Source organism: Salmo salar, chromosome 15 (assembly GCF_965601325.2).
Source record: "Salmo salar chromosome 15, fSalSal1, whole genome shotgun sequence".
NCBI classification, from domain to species: domain Eukaryota; kingdom Metazoa; phylum Chordata; class Actinopteri; order Salmoniformes; family Salmonidae; genus Salmo; species Salmo salar.
The window spans coordinates 32,385,229-32,404,045 of NC_138305.1; the positions used below are offsets into that span (position 1 = coordinate 32,385,229).

General features: G+C 44.7%; 1 protein-coding gene across 6 annotated transcripts in view; it reads left to right on the forward strand.

Moving 5' to 3' along the window:
- The window catches only part of LOC106571171 (rho-associated protein kinase 2), a 77,676-nt gene that overhangs the window by 12,174 nt on the left and 46,685 nt on the right, over positions 1-18,817 (forward strand). For all 6 annotated transcript variants that reach the window (XR_001320866.3, XM_045695595.2, XM_014143923.3 and 3 more), the window contains exons 2-7: positions 6,070-6,151; positions 10,116-10,216; positions 12,127-12,264; positions 12,386-12,646; positions 14,585-14,729; positions 15,094-15,232. Coding sequence is in view for 5 of the 6 variants with exons in the window: in XM_045695595.2 (XP_045551551.2) it covers positions 6,070-6,151; positions 10,116-10,216; positions 12,127-12,264; positions 12,386-12,646; positions 14,585-14,729; positions 15,094-15,232 (866 nt within the window). In the remaining variant the exon portion in view is untranslated. The remainder of the gene's footprint in view (positions 1-6,069; positions 6,152-10,115; positions 10,217-12,126; positions 12,265-12,385; positions 12,647-14,584; positions 14,730-15,093; positions 15,233-18,817) is intronic.

Genomic DNA, 18,817 nt, shown 5'->3' on the forward strand with positions numbered 1-18,817 from the left:
AATGTAGACCACTGTGCCACCCGGGAGGCCCCTGGCAGTTCTATCTTGATGGAACATGTTGTAGTTGGGTATGGAAATCTCAGAATTTTTGGTGGCCTTCCTAAGCCAGGATTCAGACACGGCAAGGACATCGGGGTTGGCGGAGTGTGCTTAGCAGTGAGTAAAACAAACTTAGGGAGGAAGCTTCTGATGATAACATGCATTAAACCAAGGCTTTTTCAATTACAGAAGTCAATAAACGAGAGTGCCTGGGGACACGCAGGGCCTGGGTTAGCCTCCTCATCACCCGAGGAACAGAGGAGGAGAAGGATGAGGGTACGGCTAAAGGTTAGCAAAACTGGTCTTCTAGAGCGTTGGGGACAGAGAATAAAAGGAGCAGATTTCTGGGCGTGGTAGAATGGATTCAGGGCATAATGTGCGGACAGGGGTATGTTGGGTGCGGGTACAGTGGAGGTAAGCCCAGGCACTGAGGGATGATAAGAGAGGTTGCATCTCTGGACATGCTGGTTATACTGGGTGAGGTCACTGCATGTGTGGGAGTTGGGACAAAGGAGGTATCTAAGGCATGTAGAGTGGGACTAGGGGCTCCACAGTAAACTAAAACAATGATAATTATCCTAAACATCAGTATACAAGGCATATTGACATTTGAGAGAGGCATAAAGTGAGGCATAAAGCAATCACAGGTGTTGATTGGGAGAGCTAGCTAAGACAACAACGGGTAAGACAACAACAGCTAATCAGCTAAGACAACAACAACAGATAAAATGGCGATGAATGGGCAGAGAGGGTCGGTTAACTACACACAGGGCCTGAGTTCGGGGCTAGGGTCGACAGATAAACAAAGGTAAACAAAGTGGAGTGCCGTGATATATGAACAGATCAGCAGGCATCAGCCATGTAGCCAAGTGATCATAGGGTCCAGTGAACAGCAATAGATGGAACAGGGAAGCCGCGTGGTAGTCGTTGCTATGCTAGCACGCGGGAGACACAGCGTTTTAAAGTTAGCAGGCTGGGGTAAGGAGAAGCGTCTGCTCCGACGTCGGGCACAGCAGATGGAATTACGTCTCCGGATCAGTCTTGGTGGTACGGCGGGGCACCTTGTCGACAAAGGGACCGGGCCAGATGGCGAAGAGGTGTTGTAGTAATTTTGTTTGCTAGCCGGGAGATGCACCTGGCTCAGGGCTAGCTTCGGGGCTGGGTCACTCGGTAGCAGCTAGTTAGCTGTGATGATCAGGAGTAATGGTCCAGGGTTTATGGCAGGAATCCGGCATTGTAGTGGAGAAAAACAGTCCGATGCTGGCAGGTATTATCCTGGCTAAAAAACGTCTGGTGCCTGTGCAGAGGGTAAAGGCCGCTAACAATTACTAAATAGCTAGAAGCTAATTAGCTGCTTAGCTTCTGATGGCTAGCAACTGATGGAGGTTCTGGCTATAAGGTCTAAAAAAGAAAATAGCGGATCCGTGTCACATTGAGTGAGGCAGGTTACCGGGAGGTGTATTTAATTAAAAAATGTAAAAGAGATTGAAATATATATGAAAAAATACAAAAAGTAACGAGAGGACGACAAACCACGTCTGCACTGCTACGCCATCTTGGAATTTGGCTGTATTGGAATATAGCTGTGGCCATCTGGCTAGTATCAACAAGGGTTTTCTACAACAATAGCAACATTAGCGCAGCTACAGTAACTAGTAGGGCTGCAGGATTTGGACAAAATGTCTAATTGTGATATTTTTGGGGGGGGGGCATATATTGCAATTGCAATTTTTAAACACTTGAGTGTAAACTTGTTAATTCCATCAGACATGGTTAAAACAACTGTCACTTCTAAAATGAGATCATATTCTGAATACATACGGCTGCTAACCGAGTGAAAAATATTTTACATTTACATTTTAGTAATTTAGCAGACGCTCTTATCCAGAGCGACTTACAGTAGTGAATGCATACATTTCATTTAATTAGATTTTTTTTCTGTGCTGGCCCCCCGTGGGAATCGAACCCACAACCCTGGCGTTGCAAACACCATGCTCTACCAACTGAGCTACAGGGAAGGCCTATAACATTGTTATAGGCTGCATATGATAGCATTATTACACCTACATATTAACAAACATAAATGTTTAACATGATTATCAAAATATAGTGTGCTATAAGCGCAGTACTTATTAATTAATAACATTGAGTTCATATTTTATCATTAGGCCTATGATTTCTTAAATTAAGTTCATTATTTATTCAGGCAGCCATAGGCTGAAGATGGAATAGGAAGCTTATGATTGTGTATAAGTAAGCTCAGTCATTATTATAATTGAATTATAAGTCAAAGTGCCTTAACCTACCAGTTGCAAGGTGCAGCCAGTGTCCAAAACATTGTAGTCTGGTCCAGTCATTCAACGCTACATTCAATGTTTCAACTTCTCCCTTCATTTTGTTATACAGTGTTGGGATGGCGACTTGGGAGAAATATCTGCGAGATGGAATCTTGTATCTCCTGTCAGCTTGTTTTATCTTCTTCTTGAAGCTGACTGTGTAGATAGGAGCCATGTCTTTGGTTATGTTATAGGGATAGCCTCTGTGATTTCTATGTGTCTGTGGGATGTTTTATATTCAAATTATATAATACATTTGTAGTGTTGTCGCCGCAACTCTGAGGCACTTTTTGCACAACACCTGCATTTGGTCGCTTTGCCTATAGCCAAAATACTGCCATACTCCGTAGCAGTGTGTGGGTAAAATCACCAGGGAAGCCAAGCCACGTGGAAAAAATACATATTACAACCTATGTGTTGTGATAATTGCGTTGTTTGCTCTATAACCTGTTAGTTCAGTCATATGTTACAACAAACAGTTACATGACCTACAGCATGGCCAAGCAAGTTAACGTTTCCCACATTTTTGGACCATAAAAACAACTATTGAGTTACCGCAAGTCATAAAGAAAACAAGCACTGACTACATTATCCAACACCATTTCAACTTCAACATCATCTAGTCAACTATGCTTAGTCTCATACAGTAACAACTAAAAGATAACATGATTTAGTCCAATCAAAGTAAGCGGAATATGATGTGGAGTAATACATCTAGCTACATTTTGAAACTTCCATCCTCTCAGGCCAGGGGCACAATGTATGAATTTATGTTTGGATCAGAATTGCTGTTATAATCATTGGCCAGTACAGACAATTAAGTAAAACCACAAATCCCTATCTCCATCCATGGCTAGTTTAGGAAAGAGATGATTTTAGCTAGTTGTCCTCCGGTGGCTAGCCAGCAACGCAACGATTCAATGATGTTTGTCTTCTGATGTGATTGGTGTGAAGCCAAATCCAAACTGGCTTCCCTTCCCTTGTGCCAGGACCGTTCACAGCAGAGCTCACTCAGTTTAGGCACGCTACGGGCGGCAACAATGTCATACTCTTTTTGACCAGACCGCATCAGATACACATACTGAGACACGGGCGCTGTTTCGTTCGCTAGGATGCTTTTTCCAGTGAGATACATTCAGTATTGCCAATTGAGGGACATTTATGAAACCCTGAGAGACAAAATGATTTACCCTTTTATATATTTTTTTCCATGGTACATTTTTTGGGGAAGCCTGGCTCACTTTAGCATCCATGAATACATGCCACTGGCCATACCACTGAAGATGCGCCCTTCTTTAGCACTATATCAACGGTCTTGTTAGCACTAGCAGCACTCTTGTTTCCGACAAGCACTCTGAGGTATAGCCGCTCTCTCCTCACCAGCATCTAACTGCGCGCTCTAAGCAGGGACACTTGTAATGGGACAGCATGTGCATGCCATGCAGAGAGTGAGAGAAACCGCTTGTGATTGGTCAGCATCCTCTGCATGTAGAGAGGGAATGATGGGGTCTAGTTTATCTCATTGGAGGAGGTACCGTAGTCTAGTTTTTGTTGTTGTATTAACGGAGTGTCTAAAAAAAAAAAAAGGAGAAAATCACAGCCTACAGGAGGGTAGCTCTCCACGAACAGGCTCTCCGACCATCAAGTAACAGACAGACATGCATTGCCAAACAACACTACTGCCACCTTCTGGTTTGGAGTATTTTAACAAGGCTGAGTGGCTATTGACTTTAAGGTCATTGCTGTGTGAACACGAGATTAGCTGCCGAAACGGTTCAGAGTTGCTAAGTAGCCAAACGTTTGACAGTCCTACTGGTGTGTCTGAGCCATTTGATGAGTACTCTGGATGTAGATTTCGGATTCGTCACTATTACAAATAGAATACATGCCTTCAATGACAAAATGTACTCCGTCACAGCCGCTAAAATGAAATGGACCCTGAGCTCCTAGAAATGCTGGGTCAAGTCAGAGAACTGTTCAATAAACCATTATAGCCTCTGAGCCTCGGGTCTATTTCCACACACCCGGCCTGCACCAGGGGACATCTCTCTCGCTCCCTTTTTCTTTCTCTCACTCTATCTTTAGCTCTCTCTCTCTCTCTCTCTCTCTCTCTCTCTTTGTGTCTCTCTCTGTCTGTCTGTGTCTCTCTCTTTCCTCTCCCTCTCTTTAAGCCCCCCTCTCTCTCTCTCTTTAAGCCCCCCTCCCTCTCTATTTAAAGGCTAGGAATTGTTCCACATGCCAGGGAGAGCCATCCTAGACCTGGCCACTCACATGGCTGGAGTTAAGGGGGGACAGATGACGCTGTGAGGACACCCTCCCTTCCCCCTAGTTGACTCCACTTGACCCTCCCTCCACATTCCTGGGGGTAATAACTTGAAATGTTTCAAAACTTTTTTTTCCTACTAAACCCATGGTCTTAAGTAGCATGGAGTCCCTCACCACCCACACATCCCCCGTGTGTGTGGGTGTGGTATTTATAAACTACCCTCTCTCAATATACTACCAGCCGGCTGTGGTGGAGTGTAGACAGGGCCTGGAAAGGATAGGCAGGAGGTCTGCCTTATATCACTGTGACTTGTTTTGGAAGGAGATGTTGAATGACCATGCCCAGAAGGCCATCCCTCTGGGAGGTTGTTGAAATGTCATGCCCAGAAGGCCATCCCTCTGGGAGGTTGTTGAAATGTCATGCCCAGAAGGCCATCCCTCTGGGAGGTTGTTGAAATGTCATGCCCAGAAGGCCATCCCTCTGGGAGGTTGTTGAAATGTCATGCCCAGAAGGCCATCCCTCTGGGAGGTTGTTGAAATGTCATGCCCAGAAGGCCATCCCTCTGAGAGGTTGTTGAAATGTCATGCCCAGAAGGCCATCCCTCTGGGAGGTTGTTCAAATGTCATACCCAGAAGGCCATCCCTCTGGGAGGTTGTTCAAATGTCATACCCAGAAGGCCATCCCTCTGGGAGGTTGTTCAAATGTCATACCCAGAAGGCCAACCCTCTGGGAGGTTGTTGAATGACCATGCCCAGAAGGCCATCCCTCTGAGAGGTTGTTGAAATGTCATACCCAGAAGGCCAACCCTCTGAGAGGTTGTTGAAATGTCATGCCCAGAAGGCCATCCCTGTTACCCTCTACATCAAAGGCAGAACTCCACTAGTCATTGTGTCATTTGTTTGTTATTCTGTCTATTAGCAGACTCATCTTCTCTCCCAGCTGTGTTGCATTTGGGAGAACGCTGCTATGGAGGGCAATAAGAGATGTTGATTTCATTAGCCTTTTGACCTTTCCCTTTCATTATTATTATTTAATTTGATGGTATAAATCATTGGGTTGTTTGCTGGAGATCAGAAAGAAGACAGAGGCTATGTTCCATTGTCCATGCTAGCGTACGACTTAGAATGCATGCCCAGCCCAATACATTGCTTCATTCTAAGTAGTATGACTATTTGGATATCGGAACACAGACCGTTTTGGTTAAAAAGATTTTAAAACTGAAAGGGATATTTCAGCAATTTGACATATTTTGATCATGAGCTTTCAAGGTAAGTAAACAAATGTCTAAACATTTAATCACTGAACTTTCCCTTTAATCTTGTATTTAGCAGGTGAACTGAATTCTTGGCTTAATTAGATTCTATAATAACGCATGAAAACCATTTCAAACACATTCAATTGATTGGATTTCTTTGACTTTTTCCGCAGGATTCCATGAATGCCTTGGCCCTGGATTTGGACTACCCGGCGCTACGGAAAAACAAAAACATAGATGCCTTCTTAAACAGATGTAAGATATAGAATTGCTTTGAGGCAGACCTTGGTAATAAGATGCTTTGCATTATCTGAGGTAGCAAGAAAGAAGGAGATGGCAAAAGCAAGCAAGCGTGATGTATGCGTTGCTATGGTGATTCAGAAACAGTGCAAATCAACATCCAGTAGAAAACAACGCTACGTCAAAAGATTACAACTCAGGCGCCAAGTCCCATTGTACCGTGGCGGCTGATGGCATTCGATGCCAGGTTCAACGGCATTTACCTTCGTGCTCTCATTTACCTTGGTGCTCCATCTCGTACCATCTAAACGCAGCTGAAGCATAGAGATATCCAGGGCACATGAATGTTGCTATATGAGTTGGGACTGGTAAACTGAAGTGGTATAGAGTTAGCTCGACTTCACATCTCCTTAATTCCTGGCTACTTTCAACATCATAATCCATTGTCATCCTTAGGGTGCATTTGTAAATTCACTCGGCTGTGTCAGTGCGCTCTGGGCCATACATAATTCAGTGCGTTGTCAGATAGTCCTTGTGTAAAATCAGAGCGTTTCGCTCTCAGGAGTGTTCGGAGGAAAACATTGGACGCTCTGGCTGAGGAGTAGGGTTTATCCGAGCATTCTGACCTTACAGCAGCAGTCAAGTACCCAAGCTAACTGGCTAAAGTTGCTTAGCTTCAAGCAAACGTCAAGCAAATCAAATGGTATTTGTCACATAGAACAGGTGTAGACCTTACAGTGAAATGCTTACTTACAAGCCCTTAAACAACAATGCAGTTTAAGAAAAATAAGTAAAAAAAATTTAAAAAATAATTAAAGAGCAGCAGTAAAATAACAGTAGCGAGGCTATATACAGGGGGTACCGGTACAGAGTCAATGTGCGGGGGCACCGGTTAGTCAATGTAATTGAGATAATATGTACATATAGGTAGAGTTAAAGTGACTATGCATAGTAATAAACAGAGAGGAGCAGCAGCATAAAAGAGGGGGGCAATGCAAGTAGTCCGGGTAGTCATTTGATTAGCTGGTCAGGAGTCTTATGGTTTGTGGGTAGAAGCTGTTAAGAAGCCTTTTGGACCTCGACTCGGCGCTCTAGTTCCGCTTGTCGTGCGGTAGCAGAGAGAACAGTCTATGACTGGGGTGGCTGGAGTCTTTGACAATTTTTAGGGCCTTCCTCTGACACCGCCTGGTGTAGAGGTCCTGGATTGCAGGAAGCTTGGCCCTAGTGACGCACTGGGCCGTTCGCACTACCCTCTGTAGTGTCTTGCGGTCGGAGGCCAAGCAGTTGCCATACCAAGCAGTGATGCAAACAGTCAGGATGCTCTCGATGGGGCAGCTGTAGAACTTTTTGAGGATCTGAGGACTCATGCCAATCTTTTCAGTCTCCTGAGGGGGAATAGGCTTTGTCATGGCCTCTTCACGACTGTCTTGGTGTGTTTCGACCATGATAGTTTGTTGGTGATGTGGACACCAAGGAACTTGAAGCTCTCAACCTGCTCCACTGCAGCCCCATCGATGAGAATGGGGGCGTACTCGGTCCTACTTTTCCTGTAGTCCACAATCATCTCGTTTGTCTTATTTACATTGAGGGAGAGGTTGTTGTCCTGGCACCACACGGCCAGGTCTCTGACCTCCTCCCTGTATGCTGTGTCATCATTGTCAGTGATCAGGCCTACCACTGTTGTGTCATCGGTAAACTTAACCCTGAGGGGCCCCCGTGTTGAGGATCAGCGTGGCGGATGTGTTGTTACCTACCCTTACCACCTGGGTGTGGCCCATCAGGAAGTCCAGGAGCTTGTTTAGTCCCAGGGTCCTTAGCTTAGTGATTAGCTTTGAGGGCACTATAGTGTTGAACGCAGAGCTGTATGAGCTGTCGATGAATAGCATTCTCACATAGGTGTTCCTTTTGTCCAGGTGGGAAAGTGCAGTGTGGAGTGCAATAGAGATGGCATCATCTGTGGATCTGTTTGGGCGGTATGCAAATTGGAGTGGGTCTAGGGTTTCTGGGATAATGGTGTTGATATGAGCCATGACCAGCCTTTCAAAGCACTTCATGGCTACAGATGTGAGCGCTACAGGTCGGTAGTCATTTAGGTAGGTTACCTTAGTGTTCTTGGGCACAGGGACTATGGTGTTCTGCTTGAAACATGTTGGTATTACAGACTCAGTCAGGGAGAGGTTGAAAATGTCATTGAAGACACTTGCCAGTTGGTCAGCGCATGCTCTGAGTACACGTCCTGGTAATCCGTCTGGCCCTGCGGCCTTGTGAATGTTGACCTGTTTAGGTCTTACTTACATCGGCTAAGGAGAGCGTGATCACACATTTGTCCAGAACAGGTGGTGCTCGCATGCATGTTTCACTGTTAGTTGCTTCGAAGGAAGCATAGAAGTAATGTAACTCATCTGGCTCGTGTCACTGGGCAGCTCGCGGCTGTGCTTCCCTTTGTAGTCTGTAATAGTTTGCAAGCCCTGCCACATCCGATGAGCGTCGGAGCCAGTGTAGTACGATTCGATCTTAGTCCTGTATTGATGCTTTGCCTGTTTGATTGATTGTTCGTTGGAGGGCGTAGCGGGATTTCTTCTAAGCTTTTGGGTTAGTGTCCCGCTCCTTAAAAGCGACAGCTCTACCCTTTAGCTCAGTGCGGATGTTGCCTGTAATCAATGGCTACTGGTTGGGGTATGTACGTAGGGTCACTGTGGGGGACGACGTCATTGATGCACCTATTGATGAAGCCAGTGACTGATGTGGTTTACTACTCAATGCCATCAGAATAATCCCAGAACATATTCCAGTCTGCTAGCAAACAGATTGGCACAAATTCCAGACACAAATCGAAAGCTTGGGACTAAAATGGTGTTCTGCATTTTTGTCAATTTAATTATTGACATAGCTTTGTTCTGTTTAATGTTCTCAAACTATATAGTACTCTAAATACCCCAATTCATCTTAAGTTCAAAAGAATGCAAGATCAAAATTGCTGACTGGGGGAATGGACTCTACAAGGTGTCTAAAGCATTCCAAAGGGATGCTGGCCCATGTTTACTCCAATAATGTGTCAAGTTGGCTGGATGTCCTTCTTGATACACACTGGAAACTGTTGAGTGTGGAAAAACCCAGCAGCGTTGCAGTTCTTGACACAAACTGGTGCGCCTGGCACCTACTATCATACCCTGTTCAAAGGATCTTTTGTCTTGTCCATTCACCTTCTGAATGGCAGACACAATCCATATCTCAATTGTCTCAAGGCTTAAAAATCCTTCTTTAACCTGTCTCCTCCCCTTCATCTACACTGATTTTAAAGTGACAAGTGACATCAATAAGGGGTCATAGCGTTCATCCAGATTCGCCTGGTCAGTCGATGTCATGGAAAGAGCCTGTGTCCTTAATGTTTTGTACACTCAGTGTAGTTCCAAGCTCTCGTAATGAGAGAAGGACATAGTCTGCTCATTTTACTCACCTAGTGACTGTAACCATGCTACTGGCAACAATTTCATTCTGTTTTTACTGCTGTTTACTGACACCTGTCATTACAGAATTAAGTGCGTTCGTAAATTGATCAATTATTCTGCACTCGGGTGCACTGTCGAACAAGAGTGTTCTGCCATTGGATTGTTTTGCCAGTGTGAATGTACAACCTCTCCTTTGGTTTATAACAATTAACTACAGTTTCTGTATCAACCCTGCCTTGCACTATTTCATATCAGAAGACTATATAATAACCAGTATGAAACCCAACCCAAAACATATCACCCTTACTGTAGCAATTGGTGACACAACACAGGTAGACGAGCAAGTTAATGTAAAGTTTTACCAACCTCGCCTCTAACTAGCATCCACATGGAGGTAACTTACGACTGGTACAACTGTGAAGGTATTTGACCTCTGAGGCCCTTGCTGACCTCTCCTTTGAATGCAACCATTTGCGTGGGCCTCTGTTACCATGGTAACCCATTTGACCTCTGACCTCTCTGTCCTGTAGATGAGAAGGCCATGGTTAAGATGCGGGACCTGCAGTTGAAACCGGAGGACTTTGACAAGGTCAAGATGATCGGCAGAGGAGCCTATGGAGTGGTGCAACTGGTGAGAAACTCCCTCCGTGTGTTTGTGTGTTTGCGCCGCAAAGATACAATGATATACAAACAGATTAAGAACATTTAGATTCCTCACTGCCTGTGTGAGCTCTTGCGTTTGTGTCTCCCCCTTCCAGGTGCCTGCCTGTCTGTATGTTTTTCTTTGTGTATTTTTCAGGTTCTGTGTACCTTGTAATAAAGGCATGTTTAGACAGGTTGTGTGTGTTGGAAAGATTCATTTTGTGTCTTAAGTCTTGTGTGAAGAGGGGGGGCTGGTCGATCTGTGTGTACATGTTGTCCTGTGGGTGTATCTTATGTTTTGTGTGTGTGTTGTCTTGTTGTTTGCAGGACATTATGTTATCAAGGGCCTTCAATGGCATTATCTGCAACTTTGTGTCAAAGTGACATTGTATCTTGTGTCTACTGGTGACTGTTTTATGTTGTGAATGTGTGTTTATACTGCTTTCTTTTGGCGGTTTCCCTCGTAAAAGAAATCTTGTATCTCAGTAGCGTCTACTACTTGTATAAATAAAGTGTGTGGCCGCGTGTGTGTGTGGCCGCGTGTGTGTGTGGCCGCGTGTGTGTGTGGCCGCGTGTGTGTGTGGCCGCGTGTGTGTGTGGCCGCGTGTGTGTGTGTGGCCGCGTGTGTGTGTGTGGCCGCGTGTGTGTGTGTGGCCGCGTGTGTGTGTGTGTGGCCGCGTGTGTGTGTGTGGCCGCGTGTGTGTGTGTGGCCGCGTGTGTGTGTGGCCGCGTGTGTGTGTGGCCGCGTGTGTGTGTGGCCGCGTGTGTGTGTGGCCGCGTGTGTGTGTGGCCGCGTGTGTGTGTGTGGCCGCGTGTGGCCGCGTGTGTGTGTGTGGCCGCGTGTGTGTGTGTGGCCGCGTGTGTGTGCGTGGCCGCGTGTGTGTGTGCGTGTGTGTGTGCGTGGCCGCGTGTGTGTGCGTGGCCGCGTGTGTGTGTGTGTGTGGCCGCGTGTGTGTGTGTGGCCGCGTGCGTGTGTGTGTGTGTGTGTGTGGCCGCGTGTGTGTGTTTGTGTGTGTTTGTGTGTGTGTGGCCGCGTGGGTGTGTGTGTGTGTGGCCGCGTGGGTGTGTGTGTGTGTGTGGCCGCGTGTGTGTGTTTGTGTGTGTTTGTGTGTGTGTGGCCGCGTGGGTGTGTGTGTGTGTGGCCGCGTGGGTGTGTGTGTGTGTGTGGCCGCGTGGGTGTGTGTGTGTGTGTGGCCGCGTGTGTGTGTGTGTGTGTGTGTGTGTGTGTGTGTGTGTGTGTGTGTGGCCGCGCGCGTGTGTGTGGCCGCGCGCGCGCGTGTGTGTGTGTGTGTGTGTGTGGCCGCGCGCGTGTGTGTGTGTGTGTGGCCGCGCGTGTGTGTGTGTGTGTGGCCGCGCGTGCGTGTGTGTGTGTGTGTGGCCGCGCGTGCGTGTGTGTGTGTGTGTGTGTGTGTGTGGCCGCGCGTGCGTGTGTGGCCGCGCGTGCGTGCGTGTGTGTGTGTGTGTAATCTTATACCTCGTCATCTCAATCTCTTCATTTAAAGACTCAATCATGGACACTCTTACTGACAGTTGTGGCTGCTTTGCGTGATGTATTGTTGTCTCTACCTTCTTGCCCTTTGTGCTGTTGTCTGTGCCCAATAATGTTTGAACCATGTTTTGTGCTGCTACCATGTTGTTGTCATGTTGTGTTGCTACCATGCTGTGTTATGTGTTGCTGCCATGTTGTGTTGTTGCTTTGCTATGTATTTGTCTTATGTCTCTCTATGTAGTGTTGTCTCTTCATAATGTGTGTTTTGTCCTTTTAATCCCCGCCCCCGTCCCCGCAGGAAGCCTTTTTGGTAGGCCGTCATTGTAAATAAGAATTTGTTCTTAACTGACTTGCGTAGTGAAATAAAGGTGAGATAAAGAATGACTTAATAAAATGTACCTCCCCTCCAGGTCCGTCACAAGGCGTCTCAGAAGGTGTACGCCATGAAACAGCTCAGCAAGTTTGAGATGATCAAACGCTCTGACTCCGCCTTCTTCTGGGAGGAGAGAGACATCATGGCCTTCTCCAACAGCCCCTGGGTCGTCCAGGTGAGAGAGGGAGGGAGAGAGACGTACACACACACACACTCATACACGTACAGTACACACACCTCTCACATACTCCAAATGTCAATCAAGCTGTTATTGTTGTGATATGTGTGTTTTCCAGCTGTGCTGTGCTTTCCAAGACGACCACCACCTCTACATGGTGATGGAGTATATGCCTGGTGGAGATCTGGTCACCCTGACCATGAACTACGACATGCCAGAGAAGTGGGTCCGTTTCTACACTGCCGAGGTGGTGCTGGCTCTAGATGCCATTCACTCCATGGGTTTCATCCACCGCGATGTGAAACCGGACAACATACTACTGGACCAAAATGGCCACCTCAAGCTGGCTGACTTTGGCACCTGCATGAAGATGGACTCTGTGAGTTTGCAGGGGAGTTGGAGAATTGGCTGATGGTCTAGGGCAGTGCAACCCAGTCCTGGTCCTGGGGAGCCAAAGGGGTTCGCATTTAGTTTTTTGCACTAACACAGCTGGTTCAAGAATCAACTCGTCATCAAGCCTTCACTTGAATCAGGTGTGTGCACCCCTTTAGGTCCCCAGGACTGGGAAGCATTGGTCCATGGCCTAGACTGGGCTGTGGGGGTTTTCTGAGTGAGACTCCATCCTAATCTGAAATGGTCTTGTTATGGGAATTCTGTCTGAAACACCAAACTCAAGCCCTAGAGCTGACTTTTTTTTCTGCTTTCTTCTGTAACTTAATGCTAACATGAGCTAATTTTAGACTATTTCCAAGGCGATGAACTGTCTACTGCTAAAATCTGGGTTTGGGGAAATTTCACTGCTCCAGTGCACCACCATGTGGTCAGATTTAGAATTGTTTAGTGTCGATTTCCATGTAGAAAGTCCATCAGGTTAAGTTGCTGAATCATGACTTACAGGACAGGTAAGGTGTGCCAAAAAGCTCTTTGACAAATTTAATGGGCCGGTTTCCCAGACACAATTTCCTCAAAATCTGTAACCATGGGCACCCTCTTAGATATCATCCTGACCAACCTTCCCTCTAAATACACCTCTGCTGTCTTCAACCAGGATCTCAGTGATCTGCCTCATTGCCTGCGTGCGTACTGGGTCTGCAGTCAAACGACCTCCCCTCATCACTGTCAAACGCTCCCTAAAACACTTCAGCGAGCAGGCCTTTCTAATCGACTTGGCCCGGGTATCCTGGAAGGATAGTGACCTCATCCCATCAGTAGAGGATGCCTGGTTGCTCTTCAAAAGTGCCTTCCTCTCCATCTTAAATAAGCATGCCCCATTCAAAAAATGTAGAACTAAGAACAGATATAGCCCTTGGTTCACCCCAGACTTGACTTCCCTTGACCAGCACAAAAACATCCTGTGGCGTTCTGCATTTGCATCAAATAGCCCCCGTGATATGCAACTTTTCAGGGTTGTCAGGAACCAAAAAACTCAGTCAGTTAGGAAGCTAAGACTAGCTTTTTCATACAGAAATTTGCTTCCTGTAGCACTAATTTCAAAAAGTTTTGGGACACTGTAAAGCCCATGGAGAATAAGAGCACCTCCTCCCAGCTGCCCACTGCTCTGAGGCTAGGAAACACTGTTACCACCGATAAATCTACGATAATCGATCATTTCAATAAGCATTTTTCCATGGCCATGTTTTCCACCTGGCTACCCCTACCCTGGCCAACATCTCAGCACCCCCTGCAGCAAAGCACCCCCTGCAGCCAACACCTCCTTTGGCCGCCTTTCCTTCCAGTTCTCTGCCTGTACCTGTACATAGCCAACACCCGACTACCTCATCCCCATATTATTACTTACACTCTTGCTCTTTTGCACCCAAGTATCTCTACTTGCACATCATCATCTGCACATCTATCACTCCAGTATTAATGCTAAATTGTAATTATTTTTGCCTCTATGGCCTATTTATTGCCTTAACTCCCTACTCTTCTACATTTGCACACACTGTACATAGATTTTTCTATTTTTCTTTTTGTGTTATTGACTGTATGTTTGTTTGTGTAACTGTTGTTTTTGTCGCACTGCTTTGCTTTATCTTGGCCAGGTTGCAGTTGTAAATGAGAACTTGTTCTCAACTGGCCTACCTGGTTAAATAAAGGTGAAATAAATAAGTAAAAATAAAACACAGATTGGGCTTAGTCCTGGACTAAAAATCATGTAGAGTCACCATTAAAAGTGCTTCTTACTCAAGGACTTGGCTTAATCTGTGTCTGGCACACTGTCCCAATATGTTTCACTGTTTAGGTTATCTGCTTTAACGATGTCTCTGTCTGCCTGTTTCCCCGCCTGCCTCTCCGTCTGTCTCTCTCATTCCAGACGGGCATGGTCCACTGTGACACAGCGGTGGGGACTCCGGACTACATCTCCCCTGAGGTGCTCAAGTCCCAGGGGGGGGATGGCAACTACGGCCGCGAGTGTGACTGGTGGTCCGTGGGGGTGTTCATCTTTGAGATGCTGGTCGGTGAGTGAGTTTGTCTGATCCTGAATCAGAACGGTGTGCAGGATCTCAATCGGACCGTTGACATGCTAATGTTAATTCTCTTAGTTTTGTCATATGGATTGGCGCAAAGCTACTGAAGATGGTTTGATAAATCCCGCTCGGGTGATATGTAACCTTGCCTGAGACCTCAAGACTTGTGTTAGCTCCCTAAGCTAATGTCTTGGATTTAGCTCAGCGGGCTAACAGTCTTGTGGCATGCCGAACACCAAGGTTTGAATCCAGTGGTCACACTACTAGGCTATTTGTGTTTATTGAAGCTAGTTTAACCTCCCCTGTAAAGCCAAACAAAAGCCCCAAAACATTTAAATTTCACCTCTCTTTTTAGGCGAAACCCCATTTTATGCCGAGTCACTAGTAGGAACCTATGGGAAGATCATGGATCACAAGAATAACCTCAACTTCCCTGATGATGTGCAGATGTCCAATGATGCCAAGGACCTCATCTGTGCCTTCCTGTCTGACAGGTACAGTATGTTTGACCTACGTAACAAAGCCCCCATGACCTACCTGACCTCTCGGCTCTTTCAAAGTGTGATCTCTCTTTTTTTCACACTTTCCTGTGGAGGCTGTTACTGCCTTTTAAAATGAGAGGAGCGTGAGGAGGGAGAAGAGGGCTATGTGGGAGAAAAGCTGTCCCACTCTAAACCTTCATAATCCCTTAATAAGACCTATATGCTTCAGCACTCTTTAGCTTGAGCTAATGTCGTGCTACGCCACATAAAGGGAGGCAAACCGGTCATGCCACATTTTGCATCGCACCAGACGTAAGGTTATGTAGCCTAGTGTGACAGGTAGCCTAGTGGATAGCGTTGGGCCAGTAACCGAAAGGTTGCTAGATCTAATCCCCAAACTGACAAGGTAAAAATCTGTCGTTCTGCCCCTCAACAAGGCACTGTTCCTAGGCTGTCATTGTAAATAAGAATTTGTTCTTAATTGACTTGCCTAGTTAAATGAAGGTTAAACAATAAATTAATAAAATATGTACAGTTGAAGTCGGGAAGTTTTACATTCCTCCTGACACAGCTAGTGTAACTGAGTCAGGTTTGTAGGCCTCCTTGCTCGCACACGCTTTTTCAGTTCTGCCCACACATTTTCTATGGGATTGAGGTCAGGGCTTTGTGATGGCCACTCCAATACCTTGACTTTGTTGTCCTTAAGCCTTTTTGCCACAACTTTGGAAGTATGCTTGGGGTCATTGTCCATTTGGAAGACCCATTTGCGACCAAGCTTTAACTTCCTGACTGATGTCTTGAGATATTGCTTCAATATATCCACATAATTTTCCTCCTCATGATGTCATCTATTTTGTGAAGTGCACCAGTCCCTCCTGCAGCAAAGCACCCCCACAACATGATGCTGCCACCCCCGTGCTTCACGGTTGGGACGGTGTTCTTTGGCTTGCAAGCCTCTCCCTTTTTCCTCCAAACATAACGATGGTCATTATGGCCAAACAGTTCTATTTTTGTTTCATCAGACCAGAGGACATTTCTCCAAAAAGTACGATATTTTTTATGGCGGTTTTGGAGAAATGGCTTCTTCCTTGCTGAGTGGCCTTTCAGGTTATGTTGATATAGGACTCTTTACTGTGGCTATAGATACTTTTGTACCTGTTTCCTTCAGCATCTTCACAAGGTCCTTTGCTGTTGTCCTGGGATTGATTCGCACTTTTCACACCAAAGTACGTTCATCTCTAGGAGACAGAACGTGATTTTCCCATGATGTCAAGCAAAGAGGCACTGAGTTTGAAGGTAGGCCTTGAAATACACCCACAGGTACACTTCCAATTGACTCAAATGATGTCAATTAGCCTATCAGAAGCTTCTAAAGCCATGACATCATGTTCTGGAATTTTCCAAGCTGTTTAAAGGCACAGTCAACTTAGTGTATGTAAACTTCTGACCCACAGGAATTGGGATACAGTGAATTATAAGTTAAATAATCTGTCTAAACAATTGTTTGGAAAATTACTTGTGTCATGCACAAAGTAGATGTCCTAACCGACTTGCCAAAGCTATAGTTTGTTAACAAGACATTTGTGGAGTGGTTGAAAAACGAGTTTTAATGACTCCAACCTAAGTGTATGTAAACTTCCGACTTCAACTGTATTATGAATTTGCTTAAATGATTTGTGAAGTATCAATGTAGTGCTTATGAACACTATAAATATTGTTATTAAGCCTTGAACAACAAACAAAGTTGTTCTTAGTTTAAACTGGGACCAGAAAAGATGGGAATGACACCTGAGTGAGCGATTCTTTGTTAATGGCTATTAGATACTTAGCATCGTAGTAGTAGTTGATGGGAGTAGAGGTTAATGAGGATACTTAGCATCGTAGTAGTAGTTGATGGGAGTAGAGGTTAATGATTATACTTAGCATCGTAGTAGTAGTAGTTGATGGGAGTAGAGGTTAATGATTATACTTAGCGTAGTAGTAGTAGTAGTAGTAATAGTAGTAGTTGATGGGAGTAGAGGTTAATGATTATACTTAGCGTAGTAGTAGTAGTAGTAGTAGTAGTAGTAGTAGTAGTAGTAGTTGTTGTTGGGAGTAGAGGTTAATGATTATACTTAGCGTAGTAGTAGTAGTAATAGTTGTAGTTGATGGGAGTAGAGGTTAATGATTATACTTAGCATCGTAGTAGTAGTAGAGATTAATGATTATACTTAGCATTGTAGTAGTAGTAGAGATTAATGATTATACTTAGCATCGTAGTAGTAGTAGAGATTAATGATTATATTTAGCATCGTTGTAGTTGATGGGAATAGAGGTTAATGATTATACTTAGTATCGTCGTAGTAGTAGTTGATAGGAGTAGAGGTTAATGATTATACTTAGCATCGTAGTAGTAGTTGATGGAATAGAGGTTAATGAGGATACTTAGCATCGTAGAAGTAGTTGATGGGAGTAGAGGTTAATGAGGATACTTAGCATCGTAGTAGTAGTTGATGGGAGTAGAGGTTAATGATTATACTTAGCATCGTAGTACTAGTACTAGTTGATAGGAGGAGAGGTTAATGATTATACTTAGCATCGTAGTAGTAGTAGTAGTAGTTGATGGGAGTAGAGGTTAATGATTATACTTAGCGTAGTAATAGTAGTAGTTGATGGGAGTAGAGGTTAATGATTATACTTAGCGTAGTAGTAGTAGTAGTAATAGTTGTAGTTGATGGGAGTAGAGGTTAATGATTATACTTAGCATCGTAGTAGTAGTTGATGGGAGTAGAGGTTAATGACTATACTTAGCATCGTAGTAGTAGTTGATGGGAGTAGAGGTTAATGATTATACTTAGCATCGTAGTAGTAGTAGAGATTAATGATTATGCTTAGCATCGTAGTAGTAGAGGTTAATGATTATATTTAGCATCGTTGTAGTTGATGGGAATAGAGGTTAATGATTATACTTAGTATCGTCGTCGTCGTAGTAGTAGTTGATAGGAGTAGAGGTTAATGATTATACTTAGCATCGTTGTAGTTGATAGGAGTAGAGGTTAATGATTATACTTAGCATCATAGTAGTAGTAGTTGATGGGAGTAGAGGTTAATGATTATACTTAGCATCGTAGTAGTAGTAGTTGGAGTAGAGGTTAATGATTATACTTAGCATCGTAGTAGTAGTTGGTGGTAGTAGTAGTAGTAGTAGTAGTAGTAGTAGAGGTTAATGATTATACTTAGCATCATAGTAGTAGTTGATGGGAGTAGAGGTTAATGATTATACTTTGCATCGTAGTAGTAGAGGTTAATGATTATACTTTGCATCATAGTAGTAGAGGTTAATGATTATACTTAGCATCGTAGTAGTAGTAGTAGTAGTAGTTGATAGGAGTAGAGGTTAATGATTATACTTAGCATCATAGTAGTAGTTGATGGGAGTAGAGGTTAATGATTATACTTAGCATTGTAGTAGTAGTAGTAGTAGTAGAGATTAATTATTATACTTAGCATCGTAGTAGTAGTAGTTGATGGGAGTAGAGGTTAATGATTATACTTTGCATCGTAGTAGTAGAGGTTAATGATTATACTTTGCATCGTAGTAGTAGAGGTTAATGATTA